The sequence below is a fragment of the Nothobranchius furzeri genome, chromosome 5, assembly GCF_043380555.1.
Source record: "Nothobranchius furzeri strain GRZ-AD chromosome 5, NfurGRZ-RIMD1, whole genome shotgun sequence".
Lineage (NCBI taxonomy): Eukaryota > Metazoa > Chordata > Actinopteri > Cyprinodontiformes > Nothobranchiidae > Nothobranchius > Nothobranchius furzeri.
Window position 1 is genome coordinate 14,292,107 of NC_091745.1, and position 21,328 is coordinate 14,313,434.

At 47.4% G+C, this 21,328-nt stretch overlaps 1 protein-coding gene across 6 annotated transcripts in view; it reads right to left on the reverse strand.

Moving 5' to 3' along the window:
• ppp1r1b (protein phosphatase 1, regulatory (inhibitor) subunit 1B) overlaps positions 1 to 12,796 on the reverse strand; it is a 53,473-nt gene extending 40,677 nt beyond the window's left edge. For 4 of the 6 annotated variants that reach the window (XM_015948896.3, XM_015948892.3, XM_015948895.3 and 1 more), the window contains exons 1-2: positions 12,450 to 12,796; positions 12,254 to 12,370 (exon numbers count right to left, since the gene is read on the reverse strand). In XM_015948896.3, the coding sequence (XP_015804382.3) occupies positions 12,254 to 12,370; positions 12,450 to 12,563 (231 nt within the window). In that variant the 5' untranslated portion in view covers positions 12,564 to 12,796. The remainder of the gene's footprint in view (positions 1 to 12,253; positions 12,371 to 12,449) is intronic. The other 2 variants (XM_015948894.3, XM_015948893.3) reach the window with 1 other exon arrangement.
• Positions 12,797 to 21,328: the final 8,532 nt, after the last annotated feature.

A 21,328-nucleotide genomic window follows, 5' to 3' on the forward strand; every position in this document is an offset into this window, starting at 1 on the left:
TAGACGGATTAAAATCAATCTAAATAGTTGGATCAAGATGTTTAAGTATTTCTATCCATCCGTCATTGTCCGCTTATCTGGGGTCGCGGAGGCAGCAGCCAAAGTAGGGAGGCCCAGACTTCCCTCTCTCCAGCCACTTGGGCCACCTCCTCCAGGGAATCCCAAAGTGGTCCCTGGCCAGCTGAGAGACATAGTCGCTCCAGCGTGTCCCGGGTCTTCCTTTAGGTGTTCTCCCAGCTGGACGTTTAAACACTCTCCCGCTCTCTCAGGTCAGCTGATCAGCTGCTCCTGAATGTACCCAGGACTGGGCGTAAACTTAGAGATCGCGCCTAAACTGTGGAATGAGCTTCCTTTAGAGATAAGACAGGCCAGTTCCTTACCTGTTTTTAAGTCACTCTTGAAAACACACCTCTTTACCCTTGCTTTTGACACCATGTGAGATGTCGGTTACTATTTTTTTTTTGACTTATGTTAGCTGTTTTTTGTGTGTTTCAATGCTGTTTTTATCTAGTTTTTATTCTTATTATTGGGCTGTTTTAATTTTATGTCTCCTGTGTTTTATTTATTTCTCTTTGCTGCTTTCTGTTTATTCTATTGTTTTAATGTATTTTCCGTACAGCACTTTGTTCCTGTGCTGGGTGTTTTAAAGTGCTTTATAAATAAATGAACTGAACTGACGTGCCCAGAAATCCTCACCAGGGAGGTGTCCAGGAGGCATCCTGACCAGACGCCCGAGCCACCCCAACTGGCTCCTCTCGATATGGAGGAGCAGCGGGTCTACTCCGAGCCCCTCCCGGATGACCGTGCTTCTATCTCTAAGGGAAAGTCCAGCCACCCTGCGGATAAAACAAATTTTGTTTGCTTGTGATCTCGTTCTTTCAGTCACTACCCAAGGCTCGTGACCATAGGTGAGGGTAGGAACGTAGACTGACTGCTTAATTGGGAGCTTTGCCTTTCGGTTCAGCTCTCTCTTCACGGTTACAGATTGGCACAACGCCCACATCACTGTGGATGCAGCACAAATCCGCCTATCGATCTTCCAATCCAGTTTTCCCTCACTCATGACCCAGACCCCGAGATACTTTAACTCCTCCACTTGGGGCAGGACCTCATCCTTGACCAGGAGAAGGCATTCTACCCTTTTCCTACTTAAGACCATGGTCTCAGATTTAGAAGAACTGATTCTCATCCCAGCTGATTCACACTTGGTTGCAAACCGCTCCAATGAGAGCTGGAGATCACGTTCTAATGAAGCCAACAGGACCACATCATCTGCAAAAAGCAGAGACCTGATCCTCAGGCCACCAAAACGGATGCCCTCCACACCTTAGCTGCGCCTAGAAATCCTGTCCATAAAGGTTATGAACAGAATCGTTGACAAAGGGCAGCCTTGGTGGACTCCAACTCTCAGCGGGAATGAGCTCGACTTGCTGCCGGCAATGCGGACCAAGCTCTGACACCGGTCATACAGGGACCTAACAGCCCGTATCAGAGGGCCTGGTACCTGAAGGTAGCTAATGAAAATGAAGTCCACCAAAACAAAATCATCTAAAATCTATAATGAGGGTTCTTTTGAAGGAAAATGTTCCTGCCCTGCCTGCTTGTGGATAAATGCTTGTTGATTAAGTGGGTGTACAATCTGTGGGACTCAGATATGTTCTATAGAGGATCCCACTTTTATTTTGGTAGGGTACTTTTGTTTTACACTCGTCTGAAAACGCCGTTTGTCTGAAAGTGTCAATTAAAACAATCACATTTATATTATTAAATAATTTAGATGAGGATCAGCACCTCCAAATCTGAGACCATGGTTCTCGACCGCAAAAGGGTGGCTTGCCAACTCCGGGTCGGGGGAGAGGTCCTACCTCAAGTGGAGGAGTTTAAGTATCTCGGGGTCTTGTTCACGAGTGAGGGCAGGAGGGATCGGGAGCTCGACAGGCGGATTGGTTCGGCGTCTACAGTGATGCGGACGCTGAGCCGATCTGTCGTGGTGAAGAGGGAGCTGAGCCAGAAAGCCAGGCTGTCGATTTACCGGTCGATCTACGTCCCAATCCTCACCTATGGTCATGAGCTTTGGGTAATGACCGAAAGAACGAGATCGCGGATACAAGCGGCCGAAATGAGTTTCCTCCGTAGGGTGGCCGGGCTCAGCCTTAGAGATAGGGTGAGGAGCTCGGACATTCGGGAGGGACTCGGAGTAGAACCGCTGCTCCTCCGGATCGAAAGGAGTCAGTTGAGGTGGTTTGGGCATCTGGTCAGGATGCCTCCTGGACGCCTCCCTGGGGAGGTGTTTCGGGCATGTCCTGCCGGCAGGAGGCCCCCGGGTCGACCCAGGACACGTTGGAGAGGTTACATCTCCAGTCTGGTCCGGGAACGCCTTGGGGTCCTGCCAGAGGAGCTGGTAGAGAAGGCCGGGGAGAGGACGGTCTGGAGCTCCCTAGTTGGGATGCTGCCCCCGCGACCCGGACCCGGATAAGCGGAGGAAGACGACGACGACAAATTTAGATTTACCACTAAACCCTTTATTTTAACTATGTGTGCACTTAGATTTTGTGTAAATATTTCAGTACAATACAATTATATACACAATTCTGCATCATCTGAGACCAACTTTCACTTTTCCTTTATTGGTTTGTGAAAGCACAGATGCTGCCGGCATCACGGCACGTTTTCAGCTCACTGCTTTCAGTAGAATCAGGCGACTCGTCAGCTCAGCATTTGTTTTTTCTACTGCTGACGCATCACATGTTCATGCGTAGAAGAGGCTAGAAGAAGGTGATGGATTGCTTCATAAATAATATCAGCAAAAGAGCATGCCTGCCACAATAAAACAGAAGAGTTGCTCTCCACAGAAGCCACACTCCTTAATTAAAGTGGAAGGACAAGAGGAGAGGAAACTTTGACGCTGACCAAAGGCACCAATGGCTCCAGAGCCTTCGACACATCTAAATGTCAAAAACCAGAAGGAACCAAAACAAACATAACTCAGAAGACAGAGAGCCATTGACTCTGTCCAAAACCGTAATATTAAATGTGGTTTAATCACTTTCTCGCCCGTTAGCTTTTGCCACAACAAACATTTACAAACCACTTTGTGGGAATTGAATTTGCCAGAAGCAAACAATACACAATAAACAATACATTTACACAAGTCCAAACCGGATACACCGAGTCAGAGCTCCACGCCGACATCCATGTTGGAAAAGGCCGTCCACACTTCACCCTTCTGATCAGACGCTCTTTCTGGTGAGTGTTGGCTGTCCTCCAGACCGCTGATGTTTACCCACAAATACCCGCTGCATCAAAGGTCGCTGTTTGATGTTTAACTCAGGAGTGATGCAACAGCTGGACTGGTTGTGTGTTTCCTGAGGAGTTGGAGGAGAAATCCTCCAAAAAGCCTCCAGTCTGATTTAATTTACTTGCACCGGGGTGAGAAGGCCGCTTCTGTCCTTTGTTTTCAAAAGATCAGCAGAAAAGAGCAGGAGGACAACCCGCGGAGGAGCGTCCAGCTGAAGGTGGCAGTGTCTGCGCCGTGACCTTAATCTCTGTCCATTATGCACATTACTCTCCATCACTCGATAAGCATGCAGCACTGGCATGTCCAGAGTCGGGTTAGTGAGGAAAAACAGCCACAAGCTAAAATCCATAACATCACTGACAATAAAACCTGCTCTCTAAATGTGATGAATAGTAATCTTAAAAGGTTGTTCATCTGAAAGGATTTGCAGGAGGAAACTAGAGCAGAGAAGGCAGGATGATGTAAGGGACCCCAGCCATAACTGTCACCAAATTCAAGATGTTTATCTAATTTCTCAAGACTTTTTCAAAATCCTTTATCGCTTGGACATGGACATGCTTTAACTCTAGAAATCCAGACACCACTTTCCATGTTATCATCGTTGCCGGTGCCTGAATCAGTCCCCCATCTGAACTTCAAATATTTCATTTGCTGATAAATTAAATGAACTTTTGGACATTGTTGGTTGTGTTTCTGTGAAAAAGTTATAATTAAAAAGTTGCGCCTGATGGCATAACAACATGTGTCCTTCAAGACTGATAGGCTAATGGCTAGGCTGAGTGCAGCCAAGACTGAGACAAGTGTATGAGAATATTGGTTCTTGGCTACATTCAGATTAGCCATTAGCTCATCATTACAGCAATGACATAACATCTACTGTTCTCAATAAAATGGCCAAAAACTGTACTTTAAACTCTGTTGTCTCTCATGTTTAAGTCACACATGGATAAATCTTATGTCACACAGTAAAACACACGAATTTCAGAGAGACGCAAATTTATTTAAAGTCATTTTCTTATATTTTCATTTAAATTCAATTTTAGCATTTTAAATTGTGTGAAATTTGTTGAAATCATGATGAAAAGATGCGACACTTTAGCGCCGTGCAGTTCAGAGGAAGTATTGCAGCTATGGTGGCTCACTCATGAGTTTGACTGTATGATCAATTTCCAACCTGTGTAGCCTAACCCACACAAAGCTTAAAACAAGCTACTCGACCTCTTTAAAAAGTATTTATAATTATGACTGTTTTATCAGCCTACCAGTTCTGAAGGAAGCAAGCTAGTTCTGTTCTTCAAGCTGTCACCATTCACACACGGAGGAGGGGTGATGTCATCCAGGAGGTCAGGTGTTGTGAAAAATTGTGTTCCCTGAAATATTCTGTCCCCCCGTGTGGGGAAATCACACTTCTGGCTATTTTCACAACATTTGTGATAAACGTTTACGGGAAAGCGATGTAATGTAATGTAATAATGTTATGCTTGTGATTTTTATCTGTATTTCCTCCTAAAAACAATAAAAAGATACAGTAAAAACTTTCTTGTTCACTCTTTTGCAGCAAACGTATTCATCATTTTTGAAAGTTATGTAAAAAGATGTAATCTCACTCAGTTTAACATCTTTTATTTGAGGTAGTTTAGTCCTCATAATGGATAATACATTCTGTGGATTTGGAAATATTTGCTCTTGACTGCCTAAGGGAAACAGAATATTTCAGGGGAACATAATCTCTCACAACACCCGTTTCATGCGGCTCATGGTGCACCTCAATGCAAACAAACTGGCTGCCGCTACCAGCTTATATGGATATGGAGCGACCACTGGCTGATCGTTAGCCACGGCTGGTGAAGGGAGTGTTGGTGAGCCGGGGACACGCTGGAGATCAAGTAAACAATGCTGACTTATCCACCAGCCAATCGTGGCTCACGGCTGGCGTGGTGGAGATGGGCGTCACAAGCTACTAGTTAGCCATGGCTAGAGCCGGGAAGACGCTGTACGCTGTGTGTAAACTCCCACCGATTACCAGCAAAAGGAGACCAAAGTCTAAAGGTAACGTTTGAGAAGAAGCCCTCTGAGTCGGAGCGTCTCTGTAACACGTGGAGAACTACGCTGCCGTTAGTAAAGTGTTGTGGAGATCAGGTAAACAATGCTGATTTAGCCACTGGCTAACGGATGAGCGCTGGAGCGTGTTGGGCGAGACGGCAGGCTGCGGGGAGAGAGGAGACTTAAGTAGAAGTACTTTGGAACGGACGCGTTGGGACCGGGTCGGGAGTTCTGGTACTAGGAAAAGACGGATGAACAACTTGAGGTGGGTTTGGGAGTCAGAGACACTAATCGGAGGCTGGCGTCCAGATAATAGCGGGCGGGGGTCTGAACATATGCAGCTTCCTTGTGTTGGACATGATGACGAACTGACAAATTTTGTTTTTTGATTTAATTGTTTTTTATTCAAACTAACAAGTACAGCAACGGTGTTGCTATTTTTTTCTATTTCTTAGTTGAATTAGCAGACTCCATGTGTCCAGGGCGCACTGCTGCCCTCTGCTGGTTCTTTCAGGTTACAGTCATAGTCCAAACGGGTAACGTGGAGCTCGCATGTCCCTAAACAGCTACTGTGTTTTAAGATGGTGGATGACCATGGAGCCTCGACCACAGTTTATGTATTTAAAAATGTATAATATTTAGAAATGATGTTGGTGAGAAATATTAGTGAAAAAGGACACGGTTATGACGTGGAAATTTGATAATAAACTGGTAAAAATATCGCACACTGTGGCTTTAAGTAGGTTTTATGTTTAGAGTTGAGGCGGATGTTAAAGTGGGCATAGACTCGTTATTTCAAAAAATCTGTTGTGCTCTTTTCATTCATTTTTTTCATTTTCATTGATCTTTATTTTGAGCCATTAAAAAAAGAAATATGTAGATATACATGAGCGACGATGCACAACAAAACTGAACCAAAGCAAAAGAAACAATCATTTAGCCCTTGCTTGAAAATGAGTGGGAGGAAGTAAAACTTATTTAATCCCACCCCACAATTACAGTCACAACAGTTATTTCAATATCACACCAGTCAACACTGTATCAACACAACAAATCAATTCAGCTTACACTCCCATACAAAATTTGATATACCATTGACTGATTGTATTTACAATCATCATCAATCCTAGAGACTTCACACACAACATGTTAAATCCAACAACCACGCACCAGCTTCCTCACTCTTATACTGTAACAAACCCAGTTCTTTATATTTGATTTTAAATATATAAATATTTGGACACTGCTTGAGCTGTAGCCCCAGTCGATTCCAGAGTTCGACTCCACATACAGACACACACAGACTTTTCCTTGTTGTCCTTTCCTTTCGGCCTGAGTTTTAAAGTTGCTCTAGTGTGAATGAATGCCTTGTGTGCTGTTGCCATGGAAGAAAAAAAGCTGGCGTTTCTGTTTTAGGAAGTAGAAATTAGTTCAGGGGGCAGAAAATGGCAGGATCACTATTATTCATGATATACAAACATCTCGTCTCTGACTGGCTATCAGTAACCTGACTCTTCCACTGCCTTCACTCGCTTGTCATACTTGGGTAAAAAATGCAACGTTCAAAGCAACTGGTTTTATTTTACATCTTCTTGTGTTTGACGTCGCACAATCCATCAGAATCAGAATCAGAAAAGGTTTATTGCCATTGTTAGTGAACAAACGATTCACAAACTAAGAACTTGCTTCGGTACTAACGTGCTACATATGACATGAATAATATAATTAAAAAATAGAATAGAGTAGAATAAAGTAGAATAAAATATAATAACTAGCATAAAACTTTGCTATAAAAAATGGAAGGTAAAGGTAATATGGCCGATAACGTAACGTTATGTCAAGTACCGAAGACGAGCATGGTTGTGTGTTTATAAGCTGTTCACAAGTCTAACGGCAGATGGAAAGAAGCTGTTCTTATGGCGAGAGGTTCTGGTCCGGATGGACCGTAACCTCCTGCCCGAGGGAAGCGGCTCAAAAAGTCTGTGACCCGGGTGAGAAGGGTCAGCTGCTATCCGACCTGCACGCCCACGAGTTCTGGAGACGTACAGGTCCTGGAGAGATGGAAGGCTGCAGCCAATCACCTTCTCAGCAGAGCGCACAATGCGCTGCAGTCTGTGTTTGTCCCTCACTGTGGCTCCAGCGTACCACACAGCGATGGAGGAAGTGAGGATGGACTCAATGATGGCCGTGTAAAACTGCACCATCATCTGGGTCGGCAGCTTGGCCTTTTTCAACTGCCGATGATGGAGCTGATGGATGGCTCCCACCTAAGGTCATGTGTAATGGTGGTTCAGAGGAAGCGGAAGGAGTCCACAGTGGTGACGGGGGTGTCCGTCAGGACGAGGGGGAGAGATGGGGCTGTGACTTTCCTGAAGTCCACAATCATCTCCACTGTCTTCTGAGCATTGAGCTCCAGGTTGTTGCTGCTGCACCAGTACACCAGCCGTTCCACTTCTCTCCTGTAGGCGGACTCATCACCGTCAGAGATGAGCCCGATGAGGGTGGTGTCGTCCGCAAACTTGATTAGTTTAACGGAGTCATAGCTCGAGGTGCAGCAGTTTGTGTACAGGGAGAAGAGCAGAGGAGAAAGTACACAGCCCTGTGGAGATCCTGTGCTAATTGTCTGAATGGTGGAAACATTCTTCCCCAGCCGCACGCACTGCCTTCGGTCCGTCAGGAAGTCAGTGATCCACCTGCAGGTGGAGTTGGGTACGTTGAGCATGGAGAGCTTGTCCTGGAGCAGAGCAGGGAGGATGGTGTTGAACGCAGAGCTGAAGTCCACAAACAGGATCCTAGCGTAGGTGCCCGTGGAGTCCAGGTGCTGCAGGATGAAGTGGAGGGCCAGGTTGATGGCGTCGTCTACAGACCTATTGGGTCTGTATGCGAACTGCAGAGGGTCCAGGAGGGGGGAGGTGAAGGACTTGAGATGGGGGAGGACCAGGCGCTGTAGACATGTCCCACTCGTTGTAGACACTCCCAAGCAGGTGGGAGGAATGCCATCCATCGCTGTTTCCCTACACTTCCGGGAGAGGGAATCGTCTCATCATTCATTCCCGCAGAAACTATACCTAAACACGACATTGCTGTGAACAACCTCTCCGACCGATGCAAGCATCCAGCCCATTGACATTTTAGATGCCAACGATGGAAGAGCTCTTGGTGACATAGTCGTGCAGCATGTTGGCATGGCAACGAGGGAGAGGCAGCTCAGTCGGCTGTGGTTTTGGGATTTAAATCATAAGGAACAGAGGGGAGTTGGAAAACAATTTCCAGGAATTGAAACAGCTCATTAGCAGGGATGGGCTGGTGAGATAGTAATTGCTTATTTGGTGGGGTGCTGAGTGTTAACTGTTACCTCTTCCCACTCAGACATCCCAGGAGAATCCCTCAAGACTCAAGTAGATGTTATCTCCTTTAAAACACAAATGCTTCTGATCCTGAATGCTCCTACCGTTTCCTGTTCTCCATCAAGGAAACGTGTTGCTCAAATTTGCATTTTTTCCACCTTTGTGCAAGAAACAGTCAGCGATCGGCACTCTTGAATGATTTGCCAGACAAGGAAGGTTAAATTAACCGACACAGAGACTTCAGCGCTGAGATCTGAAGGTAAAACCTAAGGTCAGACAGCTGGAAGAAAGCCAGTCAACAGGCCTAAAAATAGGAGATCACCGTTTGAGCAAAATCGTTCCAACTGAAGCAAGGCGGTCTTTAGAAAGTACAGCAGCGCACATACGGCAGGAAGACGTCCTGTTGTTACTTGGAGGAGATGATAAAATCAGAGCTCAGTGTTGAGGCATGTGAATGCATAAATGTTCAATTCAAGTGGAGGTCCCATAAAGCAATGCAAGGATTTTCCTAACACAACCAAAAGGCCAGACAGGGTGGCTTGATTAGGAAAAACAATCATAACAGAATCATTTTATCAATATTGAATATCCTAGATATCCTAGACAGTAGATTGTTTATTATCATCAGTGTTCACTTTACAGTTTTCCACCCTTGTATTTTTTTGAATCTTCAGAAATTAAAATGAACTTTGATCACCAATAGTCTTGCAAAATGGAATGTGTCTAAATATTAATGATGACTTCTTATGTTGTTTTGGGATCAATTAGAGGTTTAATGTAGAACAGGGTTCACCAACGTGGGACCCGTGGGCACAGTAGTGCCCCCAGGAGCCAAATAAGGTGCCCACAGGCCATTTCTCCAAATAGCACAACACATCTGCTGCCATATTTTATAAATGCACTAATTTAGATTTAAAAAACCAAACATAAAATGTGTATACGTGAGGTTTAGCTTAACTGATCAATTCTAGTTCAAAGGTCACTGTTGTATCAACCTCAGTAATAGTGATGTAGCTCTCAGCTTCACAAAGGTTGGCCACCCCTAAGGTAGAAGGCTGATATTTTGCACAGCCCTGAGACAGTTCTCGGATGCGACCTGACCGCTCACGTGCGTCTGGAAGCAACACGTCGGACCCACAAATACGCTAAAAATCGCTGTTTTGACTCCACTCGTCAAACTTTTTATGTTATTATTGATGTCTGTTGTCCTTTAGGAGCGCTGTAGGAGGACACACAGGGATTTACGGGGGTTGGAGGAGGAAAAAGAAAGAAAGAAAGAAAGAAAGAAAGAAAGAAAGAAAGAAAGAAAGAAAGAAAGAAAGAAAGAAAGAAAGAAAATCTATGTTTTATCAGTTTACTTTGACATAAACACGCTTTCTTGACAATCCTTGTGCAAAAAAAAGTGTATAAATAAAAACGACGGACGTGCGTTAATAGGGAAATAGCTGGCAAGCTGTGGTCACGCATGTTTATGCATGCCGTTGTAGGAGTGGTAAATTTAGTGCTTTAAGAGCTTAATATATTTCCCTTACTTATGACCAATAAGCTGTGATACTCTATATAAATATAAAATATCAACTTGCCTGGTCTTTGGATGTTTAATCAGAAGATTCTAGAATAATTTGTTTATTCAGGGATTGTAAACACTTCGTCTTGATTCAAGGAAAGAGTCAGGGTCATTAAAGTAAGAATTTACTTTCCATCCATCCATTTTCTGAACCCGCTTGTCCATGAAGGGTCGCGGGGGGGGGGGGGGGGGGGGGCAGTGCCTATCTCCAGCGGTCAACATTGTGGGGTGAGTTTAACTTCACTTTAATTTGTTCTTGTGTCTGAGTGCGGGTGATGATTGCCTTGTCAAATCAAACATTACTGATTACCATATATATAAATCATTCATTGTAATAATTCATTTCATTTCAATAATTCAAGTACAGATTAATGAAACATTATTATCAGCCATAAAACATTGGTTAATTTCGTTTTATGAAAACGTTCACTTTATTCAGAGAGTGGGCACCCTGCGGTGGTATTAAAGAAGGCTTCGTTTGGGAACACAGGCTGACGTGTTCCTCCTGAAATGTCAACAAGGTTACAGTATCCTTCTGGGCTTTTAGGAAGCTGGAGTGTAAAATCCACCTTGGAGAATAGAATCAGGTCTGCAGATGACCGGTGGCATATAGGTCATTCTGTAGGTGAAAAATTTCTGGACATTACACCGTGGGCGGTTCTGGTACTTTTTGGGTCGCAGCTACTGCCACTCCATCAGTGCGAGACCCTTACGAGAGATGAGCAAAATATCGAGCAAGCCAGAAATTTGTGCAAGCTTACGATTGCTGATCGGTAGCCGGTCACGCAGTGCCCATCGCCTCTCGTAACCCCCGTTTACTACGACGCTCAGCGCAAAACTCGCCCCGGGCTTCTCACATGCATGTTTTCGATCCTTTTACTTAAAAAATGAAAAAGTCGTGCAATGTACGCCCGACTTTACTGAAAGCAGCCATGAAACATGATTGCAGTAACCACATTTGACCACAGGTGGTCATTTTTACTTAATTCCCACAGATTGCACTTTTAAGGTGAAAGAGCCCTGAAACGGCTCATTCTGGAAGGTACTGAAACTGTCAAGAATAAAACTGCTGAGATTGCTTTATGTGAGAGAGTTAATGTAAAGAACTTCATGAATATGTATAGACCACAGAACTGTTCTAATTTAAGAAAAACGCCTTAATCTGTCTCATCTTTTGTACGTTTTTTTTTTCAATGCAACAAATTCCATTGTTTGGTTCTTTTCTAAACACAGAGTATTGATTTGTTTTTATTAAACAGAGAAAGAAGTGACGCCACCAACATCGGCGGTACTCTGAGGATGGCTGCAGAGTTAGCCAAAACCTGTCAGCTAAAAAAGGTAAAAACTAATCAGTACGCTTTAGAAAAGAACCAAAACAACAGAACTTCATTCGTCTCTTTTAAACGGAATTACGATTCGTTTTTGGAAAGATGTATTGGACAGATGAACAAACTTTAATGAAGTTGAACAGAATAGTTTATGTTCAGCAGGTTTTCAAATATTTTCTCGTCCACAGGTTCAAGTTCATATGAAGTCACGGGTCATTGCTCTTAAGGTTCAAGTCAAGTCCAAGTCGTGTGACACGAGAACACAGTTCTGGGTAATGACAGAGTGTTAGTCATTATTAAGGAGATACCATCATGAAGACCCCTCACAGGTGACCCTACAGGTCAGCTATCCTAAAACACATCTCCCTCTCTCAGCTCTCCTGGAGCTCTCAGGAGCCGTTTGGCCTCAATCTTCTCTGAAACCAAACTGCTTTGACCCACTTTTGCCTGCTCTAAAATAAGAACTACAGCTAAAAATGAGAGAGTTGTTCCAACTCCTCAGACGAGTTACTCCTGAAGCCTCGTGACAGCCCACAACAGACCGGCTTTATCAGAAAACGCTCAGGTCGAACGTCTGAAAACCAGAAATCTGATGAATGCTAAAAAATGTCATTTGATAAGCAAAACGTCAAGTTCTCAGGTTACAGAAGAACAAGGTGATGACTTTCACCTCAGTGTGACTTTGTGAAAGAGGTGAAGATGAGATGAGGTCGTGAGACATTAATCTGCTGAGAGGGGCGTTTCTCTGGACAGAGCAGCACTTCGTAAACACGCTGTCCTTGAATGCCTGCATGTCAATACAAAACCCACCAACAGGTTCAAAGCTTAAATCGAGATTTTCTCGTGGATCTAATCTGGTTGCTCACCATCTCCACTTGCCGTGGGTCCAGGTTGGTGGGCGCCGAGGCTGGAACATCAAACTGGATCTTCTTCCTCTCCTTGTGGTCCCCCTCGACCTCTGTCGGCATGGAGGGCTCCATGATTCTGGTCTCTGGGTGTCTGAGTCCAAGAGGAAGCCAAAGATCTTCTGTGGAAGAACCTCCCACTTCTGAAGTCTCCTCTCTCCTTCCTGTCTCACCTTTTGTCTCCCAAAACTCCCTCAGAAACCTGGGAGGACTTTTCTGTCCACCTGCTGTCAGCGTCTCCTCTCCAGGAGCTGCTGTTGTCCTCTGCTCCTCTGATTCAGCTTTCCCCTAAAAACCTGTGCAGCCGCAGCAGTGCATGTCCTCAGATCTGGCTGGGAGGCAGAGAGGTAGGAAGGTTGATGGAGGGGAGGGGCCAGCAGCTGAAAGTGGGTGGAGACATCATGAAAGGGGGAGGGGTCACATAAATTACAGGGAAGGGGGAGAAGCTTTTTCCACCTATCTGAACTGAGGCTGATTTGTAATCAGAAACACACACACACACATTATAATCTCATCACATCAGCTGAGCCTCTTTTGGCCTCTATTTGTGAATGAGAGATTTATGTTCATGGGGGAAGGGGGGGGGGGGGAGTGCAGAGACAGATAAACAAGAGGAGAACACACACTCACTGGCATTTCACTGGATTTATGGCTGTTAATGCGCGTGATGCTGCAATGACAATCAGTCAAATAGAGAGAAAAACGTAAAAATGAAGTCATCACTGCCAGAAAGGAACAAAGTTTGTCCAGCTTTGAAAGGGAAGAAAAAAACTTGTTGCAGAGAAGAAAAATAAAAGTGTGCCTGAGTGCTTCTTTCAGAAAAAGGAGCTGTTTTTAACCCACATGGCAGAGGGATTTGGACAGTGCAGGGCTGTGGATTTGGCCGGGGGACAGAGTTTAGTTGTGACTGGAACCAAGGAGCTTTAGGAATGGCAGAGGAGGGCTAGAGGGCCTTTGTGGGCAGGAGACGCGTCCATCCAAGGTCACCATGGTGCACCAGGACTGGATGCACTATCTCTAAAAACTAATCTGAGTATTTATCTCACTGGCTGGTGCATGTTTATCCACGGTTTTACGTGTCGGCCCAAACCTGCTAAAGATCTCATTTCTGTCACTGGTTTATCTAAAGCTTGTCAGATAAAACAACAGATTACCGGACACTTCAGAAGTAAGAAGATCTTTTTGGCCACTTTGCTGTGTGATTCGGCTCCAGCCATTGTGTAACTTGCAGTGTGATCAGCAGCAATTGTGCAAGTTTTCATAAGGAATGAGTAATAGGCTCTGTGTAAGAATCTGCAGCATTCCAGCTTTAATGAAACCACGGATTGAGTAATGTTTAAAACAATAGAGGAATGATTAGCTCAAGAATGTTTGCTATTTAAAAGGTTAGATCATCTGCACAAGACACGAGGAAGCCCAGAATCATCTTTTGAATAACGTTTTAAAAGATTTGGAGTTTTATTCACAGGTCAGATAGTTTTAAAGCTCTTTGTACCTAAATCAATCAGCTAGAACACAGAAATTGTCATGACTCCCAGTCTGAGGCCCTGTCCACACGTAGCTGGGGATCTGCCAAAACGTAGATATTTTACTACGTTTTGGCCTGTCATCCACACGAAAACGGAGTTTTTTCACACGAAAACGGATCTTTTTAAAAACTCCGGCCAAAGTGAAGATCTGCGTTTTCTCCGTTTTGGGTGTCTGCGTGTGGACAGACAAAACCGGAGTTTTAAGGTCCGCAACGTCACTTTCCGCGACAAAAAATGCTGACATCACGTGTGCGACCTGTGTTTACACTAGCCGACAGCATGGATGCCCTCAGAGCTGCGCTCGCTTTATCAATTGTCCAAGCGCTTTTTGCTTGTTTGTTTTTGCAAGCGGAATTACTGCTCCTTGCGGAAGACCACAGACGAAGGACGAGGTTAAGAATGGGAGAAGTACTGCCGCCTACAGGTCTGGCATGTCCTTAACAACGTATTTATCCGGGTACGTGTGGACAGAGTTTGTTTTTAAACGAGGTGGTGTGGATGCAAGTTTTTGGAGGGGCGGATATTCGTTTTTAAAAAAACGGCTACGTGTGGACTAGGCCTTACACCCTCCTCTGCCTCTGCTGCCTCCACAGCAACCTCAGCCTGCACCTCATCAACTTCATTCATCTCACCTGTTCCTGTCATCAGCTCATCCCACACACCTGCTCCCTCTGCTATTTAACTCCCAACCTGCTCTCCAACCTGTGCCAGATTATTGAACGCTCTTTGTCAGTAGATTTTCCAGCCTTACACCTTGCCTGATCACAGCCTGCACCTCATTTTCACGCCTGACCCCTGCCTAGGACTCTGCCTGCCATCTCGACCCTCGCCTGTCTTTGACCCCTTCTCTAGCCTCCATTTACCTGCTTCGCCTCATTTTGGTTTTTGACTCGCGCCTCCTCTCCGACTCTGTCTCCAGCCTTGCCCTCCTGGTAACGCCACATCCAATAAAGACTTTTTAAGGAGCTTTACTGTGTTTGGTGTCATCACGGGTCTTCCAAGTTCTGATCGTGACAGAAATCTGACTTTTTAAGAAGTTTTATGATGGCAAACCATCTGTTTTTGATTTACATCATGAATATATTTAAATAAAAGATAACTAAGTACCTCAAACGCCCTCTTTTGACTCACATAAGTTTTCTTTTGACTTTTTATTCACAAATAAGATTTGAAAAAACACTGTAAAAAAAGCTGTGAATTTAACAATGGTACACCATAAAATCATGACAGGAAAAACCCATCAACTATAAAACTATTAAGACTGTTTTTATGTGGAGTTGCTGTAAATACAATTGGTGAAAACAGTAATTTGTACATTTTCTTTTTGAAAAAATACATAATCTTGTTTAACAGAAAAAATCCTTAAAGATCAAGTCACCCCCTACCAGAGTAGTCCTCTACTCCCACTTCCTGTTTGAAAAATGCAAAAAATGCTGTTGCCTAACAGAACGAGAGGGAGGAGCAGCTAACAAACACACACACACAAGCTCACAATGACATTGTGACATCATATGGTACCAGCTAACGCCCTAGGGAGGAAGAGAGCGGGCAGCAGAGAGCGACAACGTCCTCTGCTGCCCGCGGATAAACGGAGTAGGAAGTGACACCACCATCAGCGTCAGCTCTGAAGATGTTTGCAGCCGCAAACGAAACCGTCAGCAAGGTAAAGAGAAACCGTATCTGTGTTTATAAAAGAACCAAAAATGGAATTAGAAGACAAACACGGCAAGAACGTACAAAAGATGTTTAAAGAAGAATACGGACAACAAGGAACAAAAGGACTTCCGCCATATGGAACGTTTACATAAAAAACGCGCACGTCTAAGGAACCACCATCGTTTCAATTTAAGATGCCGGGACGAAAACATCACACCAACAAGCCTACAGCTGAAAACACCAATCCGGACCAAGACAGCACAGAACATACTGGAAAGAACACAGAAAGCACTACTCAAAGAAAGGATAAGAAACAACCAAACAGAAGCAAGTGGATAATGAACTGGAAAGAAGGCACCTGGACTTAAAAAGGAATTACAAACATGATGAAAAAATGGAGGAACAAATTAGAGAACACACGATGGAACAACAGGAAAAATACTTTGTTAGGGATTTTATCAAAATGTTTTTCAATAACCCATTTCCTGTAGTCGAGGAGAAAAGGAGACAATGAGACAAGTCCACCAGTTATAACTGGCATATGTACGAGGCAAAATGCCCCGAGCATCTGGTCACAGAGTTTACTTAAACAAAAAAGAAGAGAGAGAGAGAGAGAGAGAGAGAGACTGTGTGTGTGTGTGTGTGTGTGTGTGTGTGTGTGTGTGTGTGTGTGTGTGTGTGTGTGTGTGTGTGTGTGTGTGTGTGTGTGTGTGTGTGTGTGTGTGTGTGTGTATGTGTGTGTGTGTGTGTTTGTGTGTGTGTGTGTGTGTGTGTGTGTGTGTGTGTGTGAGTGTGTGTGTGTGTTTGTGTGTGTGTGAGTGGCTTGTGTGGTGTGTCTGAATAAGTGAGCATGCAACGAGGCAAAGAGTAATACATATTACATTCACTTGATTGAATCAATGATCAAGAAATAATAGATGTAAAATTTCCATAACAGAGTTCATAAAAGTAAAAGAAAGACACATAAAGAAGTTAAACAAACTCATCAACAAGAAAAAGAGAAAAGAAATACAAGATAACACCACACAGAGCTCATGGGTATGTAACATTTCACAATACGAACTAACAGAAGCAGAAGAAAGCATATTTAAAAAAGGTTTCAACTTTGCAGTAACACCAAAGAAAATACAATATGAAGAATTCATTGTAGCAACAGAACTAGCATGTCAATGTCACGATGGTCGACTGGGTACGGGAGTTGAGCTTGGTAAAGATGTTTGATATCAGGATTATTCGGTAGAGAACTCTGATCAGGGGTTTCAATGAAACGATGACTGAGTGAAGAGCCGGTGCGGCGTCTTCCATATATAGGCTTGGGTGTGACTGGGAGAATGCCGGGAGTTCCCGCGAGGAGCATGCTGGGAAATGTGGTCCAAGATGGAGGCCGGTTAGCTGGGAGAGGCCGGTCTGGGGGCTTGGGTTCTGACAGGACCCCCCGGTCCAGGGACGGCTCCAGAAGTCCCAGGGCGACCTCGGCGGTCCCAGAAGTCAGAGACAAGGGCAGGGTCCAAGATGGAGCGGGCCGGCTCCCAGGAGCGTTCCTCAGGGCCGTAGTCCACCCAATCGACCAGATACTGCCAGCCCCGTCCCCTGCGGCGAGCGTCCAGGATGCGCCGGACGGTGTAGATGGGCTCACCGTCGAGGAAGCGGGCAGGCGGAGGCGCCGGAGCCGGAGGCGGAAGGAGGGAGGATTCCACGTAGGGCTTGAGCCGGGAGATATGGAAGGTGGGATGGATGCGGAGACTCGCAGGCAGCCGCAGCCGGTACGTGACCGGGTTGATGACCCTTTGCACGGGGTAAGGCCCAAGGAACCGGGGAGCGAGCTTCCTGGACCCGGCACGGACACGGAGGTCTGCCGTGGACACTCAGACCTTATCCCCTGGAGCATATGAGGGACCAGGACGGTGTCGGCGGAGGTGTTGGTGAGAGTAACGGGCGTTAGCTCGGGTTATGGAGGCCCGTGCCTTTATCCAGGCGTTACTGCAGCGCCTCACCAGGGATTGAGCGGCCGGCACCGCAACTTCGGGTTCCTGGTGGGCAAAGACCGGGGGCTGGTAGCCATAGCAGACTTCGAACGGGGACATCAGAGTGGCCGAGGAGGTGTGGAGATTGTGGGATAACTCAGCCCAGAGGAGGTACTTAGGCCACTGCGAGGGTTGGGCCGAGACAAAGCAGCGGAGGTACCGACCCAGTTGTTGGTTTGCCCGCTCCGTTTGGCCGTTGGTCTGCGGGTGATAGCCCAAAGATAGGCTGACTGATGCTCCCAACAGATGACAAAAAGCCCTCCAGAACCGGGCCGTGAACTGGGGACCACGGTCCGAGACCACGTCGACAGGAAATCCATGGAGACGCACCACATTCTCCAGGAACAACTCAGCTGTGCTTCGGGCCGAGGGGAGGCCCGGAAGGGCGATGAAGTGAGCAGCCTTAGAAAACCGGTCAGTGACCGTCATGATGGTATTAAGATCGTTGACTGGTGGGAGCCCTGTGACGAAGTCCAACCCCACATGGGACCAGGGGCGGCTGGGTACCGAAAGAGGTCTGAGGGTACCAACCGAGGCCTGGTTGGATGTCTTGGAGCGGGCGCAGACGTCACAGGCACTTGTATAGTCCTTTACATCTCTCTCCATACGTGGCCACCAGAGAGCTCGTTTGAGGAACCTAAGAGTCCGTGAGAAGCCCGCGTGGCCAGACAGGAGTGATGAGTGGGCCCAGGACAATGCCTCGCTGCGACAGGCCATGGGGACGTAGAGCCGACCCGCGGGGGTCTCTGGAGGCGCGGGATCGTCTCGGAGGGCGTTTTGGATAGCCTCCTCCAGTGGCCACCTCAGGTGGGCCCAGAAACGGTGCTCGGGGAGGATAGGTGCCGGCTCGGATGTGGGCGTTGGATGTGTGAACTGGCGGGAAAGGGCGTCCGCCTTCTGGTTCTTTGTCCCTGGGCGGTAGGCGAGATGGAATTCATAGGGCTCAAAGAAGAGGGCCCAGCGGGCCTGGCGAGGATTGAGCTGCTTGGCTGATCTGATGTGAGTCAGGTTCTGGTGGTCCGTCCAGATGGTGAATGGCTGTGTGGTGCCCAGAAGCCACTGCCTCCATTCCTCCAATGCCCACTTTATGGTCAGCAGCTCGCGATCCCCTACGCCGTACTTCTGCTGGGTGGTGGAAAACTTCCTGGAGAAGTAGGCGCAGGGATGAAGCCTGTCGTCGGGCCCGGCTTGGGACAAGATGGCACCGGCGCCAACATCCGAGGCGTCGACCTCGACCACAAAGGGGACTGCATGATCCGGATGGCGGAGGATAGGAGCCGACGTGAAACGGGCGACTAGGTATTGGAAGGCCCGAACGGCGTCTGGAGTCAGCCGGAACGGTTGGCTGGGAGGGCTTGGTCGGGTGAGAGAAGTGAGAGGTGCCACAATGGTGCTAAAGTCCTTAATAAAACGGCGGTAAAAGTTGCAGAAACCCAGAAAACTCTGCAGTTGTTTCAGGCTTGTCGGGAGGGGCCAGTCTATCACCGCCTGGACTTTCTGAGGGTCCATGGTTAGTCCTTTATCCGAAATCATGTAGCCCAGGAATGATACGGGCCGCTGGTGGAAGGAGCACTTCTCGGGCTTACAGAACAGGTTATTGTCCAGGAGCCGGGTTAGAACAGCGCGAACATGGTGGAGGTGTTCGGTCTCGGACTTGGAGTAGATCAGGATGTCATCCAGGTAGGCAAACACCCACCATCCCAACATGTCGCGGAGGACATCGTTTATGAGGCGTTGAAAAACGGCGGGGCTATTGCACAGCCCGAAGGGCATGACCTGGTACTCCCAGTGACCGGTGGGTGTGATGAAAGCGGTCTTCCACTCATCTCCAGCTTTAATACGAACCAGATTGTAGGCGCTCCGGAGGTCCAGCTTGGTGAAGATCCGCGCCTGGGAGATGGCGTCCAGGGCAGATGTGAGGAGCGGCAGAGGATGACGGTCTTTGACTGTGATTTTGTTCAGACCTCGGTAATCGATACAGGGGCGGAGATCACTCTCCTTTTTCCTGACAAAGAAGAAGCCTGCGGCACCCGGGGAGGAGGAAGGTCGAATGAAACCCTGCTGGAGGGCCTGGTCAATATATTCCTCCATGGCTCTGAACTCGGCGGGAGAGAGAGAAAAAAGGCGCCCCCGGGGTGGACTGGTTCCTGGTTGCAGCTTGATTTCCATGTCGTACGGGCGGTGAGGCGGCAGTGTGGTGGTGCGCCGCTTGTCGAACACCGCAGCCAGGTCCCGGTAGGGCAGTGGCAGATTGGGCGGTGTTTGGCCAGTGTCACCGTCCGGGTGATCTGGCATGGATGTAGGAGGAGAGAGGTGGGCCTGGCACTGGGTCCCCCATTCCAAAATGCGGCCCTGGGACCAGGAAATCCGGGGGTCGTGGAGACGGAGCCAGGGAAATCCCAGGATTAGAGGAGAGGAGGGAGCACACATGATCAGGAACTGGAGGGTCTCTCGGTGGCCTTGGACAATCATCTGGAGTGGCTGGGTTCGGTTTTGGATCGGATAGGGTTGGAGGGGCCTACCGTCCACCGAGGTCACAGGCACAACTCTCTCCAAGGGGGTCATGGGGATCCGTAGGCGCTTAGCCAGATCCATGTCCATAAAATTGTCAGCGGCCCCTGAGTCCAACAGTGCGTGCATCTGAAGTGAGGTCTCACCATGAAGGAGGGTAACATGAAGAAGGAGTCGATTTGAAGAGGCGGGGACTGAAGGTGACCCAGGCTGAGCGACCCCGATACTCAGTGGGTTCCTTCGTTTCCCAAACGTAATGGACAGTTCAGGCGTCTGTGGTGGGAGGAGCCAGAATAGGCACAGAGACCCTCGCGCCACCGTCGCTGTCTCTCCTCTGGAGGAAGGTGGCCTAATTGCATGGGCTCATCAGTAGAAGCGGGTCCGGGAGCAGGCGTGGGGGAACGAGGAAGAGGTTCAGGAGCCCTGGATGGGCGAGTGAAGGGCTTGGGCCGAACCAGAACCCGCTGATCCATGCGCAGCGCCAAATCGACCACTTCATCCAGAGTCTGGGGCAGTTCCTTTCCCGCCATCTCATCACGGATGTAGGTCGCCAGTCCCTCCAAGAAGACGGCTCGGAGGGCAGAGTCATCCCACCGCAGCTTGGCGGAGATGGTGCGGAACTCCGACGCATAAGCGCACACCGTGCGCTCCCGCTGGCGGAGCTTTAGGAGTTGTGTTTCTGCTCCCACTTCGCTGCTGGGTGGAACAAAAGTCTTTCTGAGGGCAGACACAAAAGCAGCATAGTCATTGCAAGCCGGTGATTTGGAATTAGAAAGCGCAGCGGCCCACTCAGCCGCGCATCCAGAGAGCAGGGAGGTGAGATGCGCCACCCGAGAGCGCGCAGTGGGGAAGCGCCCTGGCTGGCACGCAAACTGCATGTCGAGGGTGGCGAGCAGACCGTCTGGGCTCCCCGTCTCTCCGTTCCACCTCTCTGGGAGACTAAAGTGCGGCCCCTCTGTTGGTGGAGCGAGGGCTTGCTGCTGGAGAGCATGGAGGGCTGTGGATAATTGTAGGATGAGATCGGTCTGGGAGTTTTGTTTGGTGTGGAGCCAATCGATCAGGGCGTGGAGCTGAATGAGTTCATTTTCCATTTGCTCCGTCTTTCTTTTCATGCGCTCGA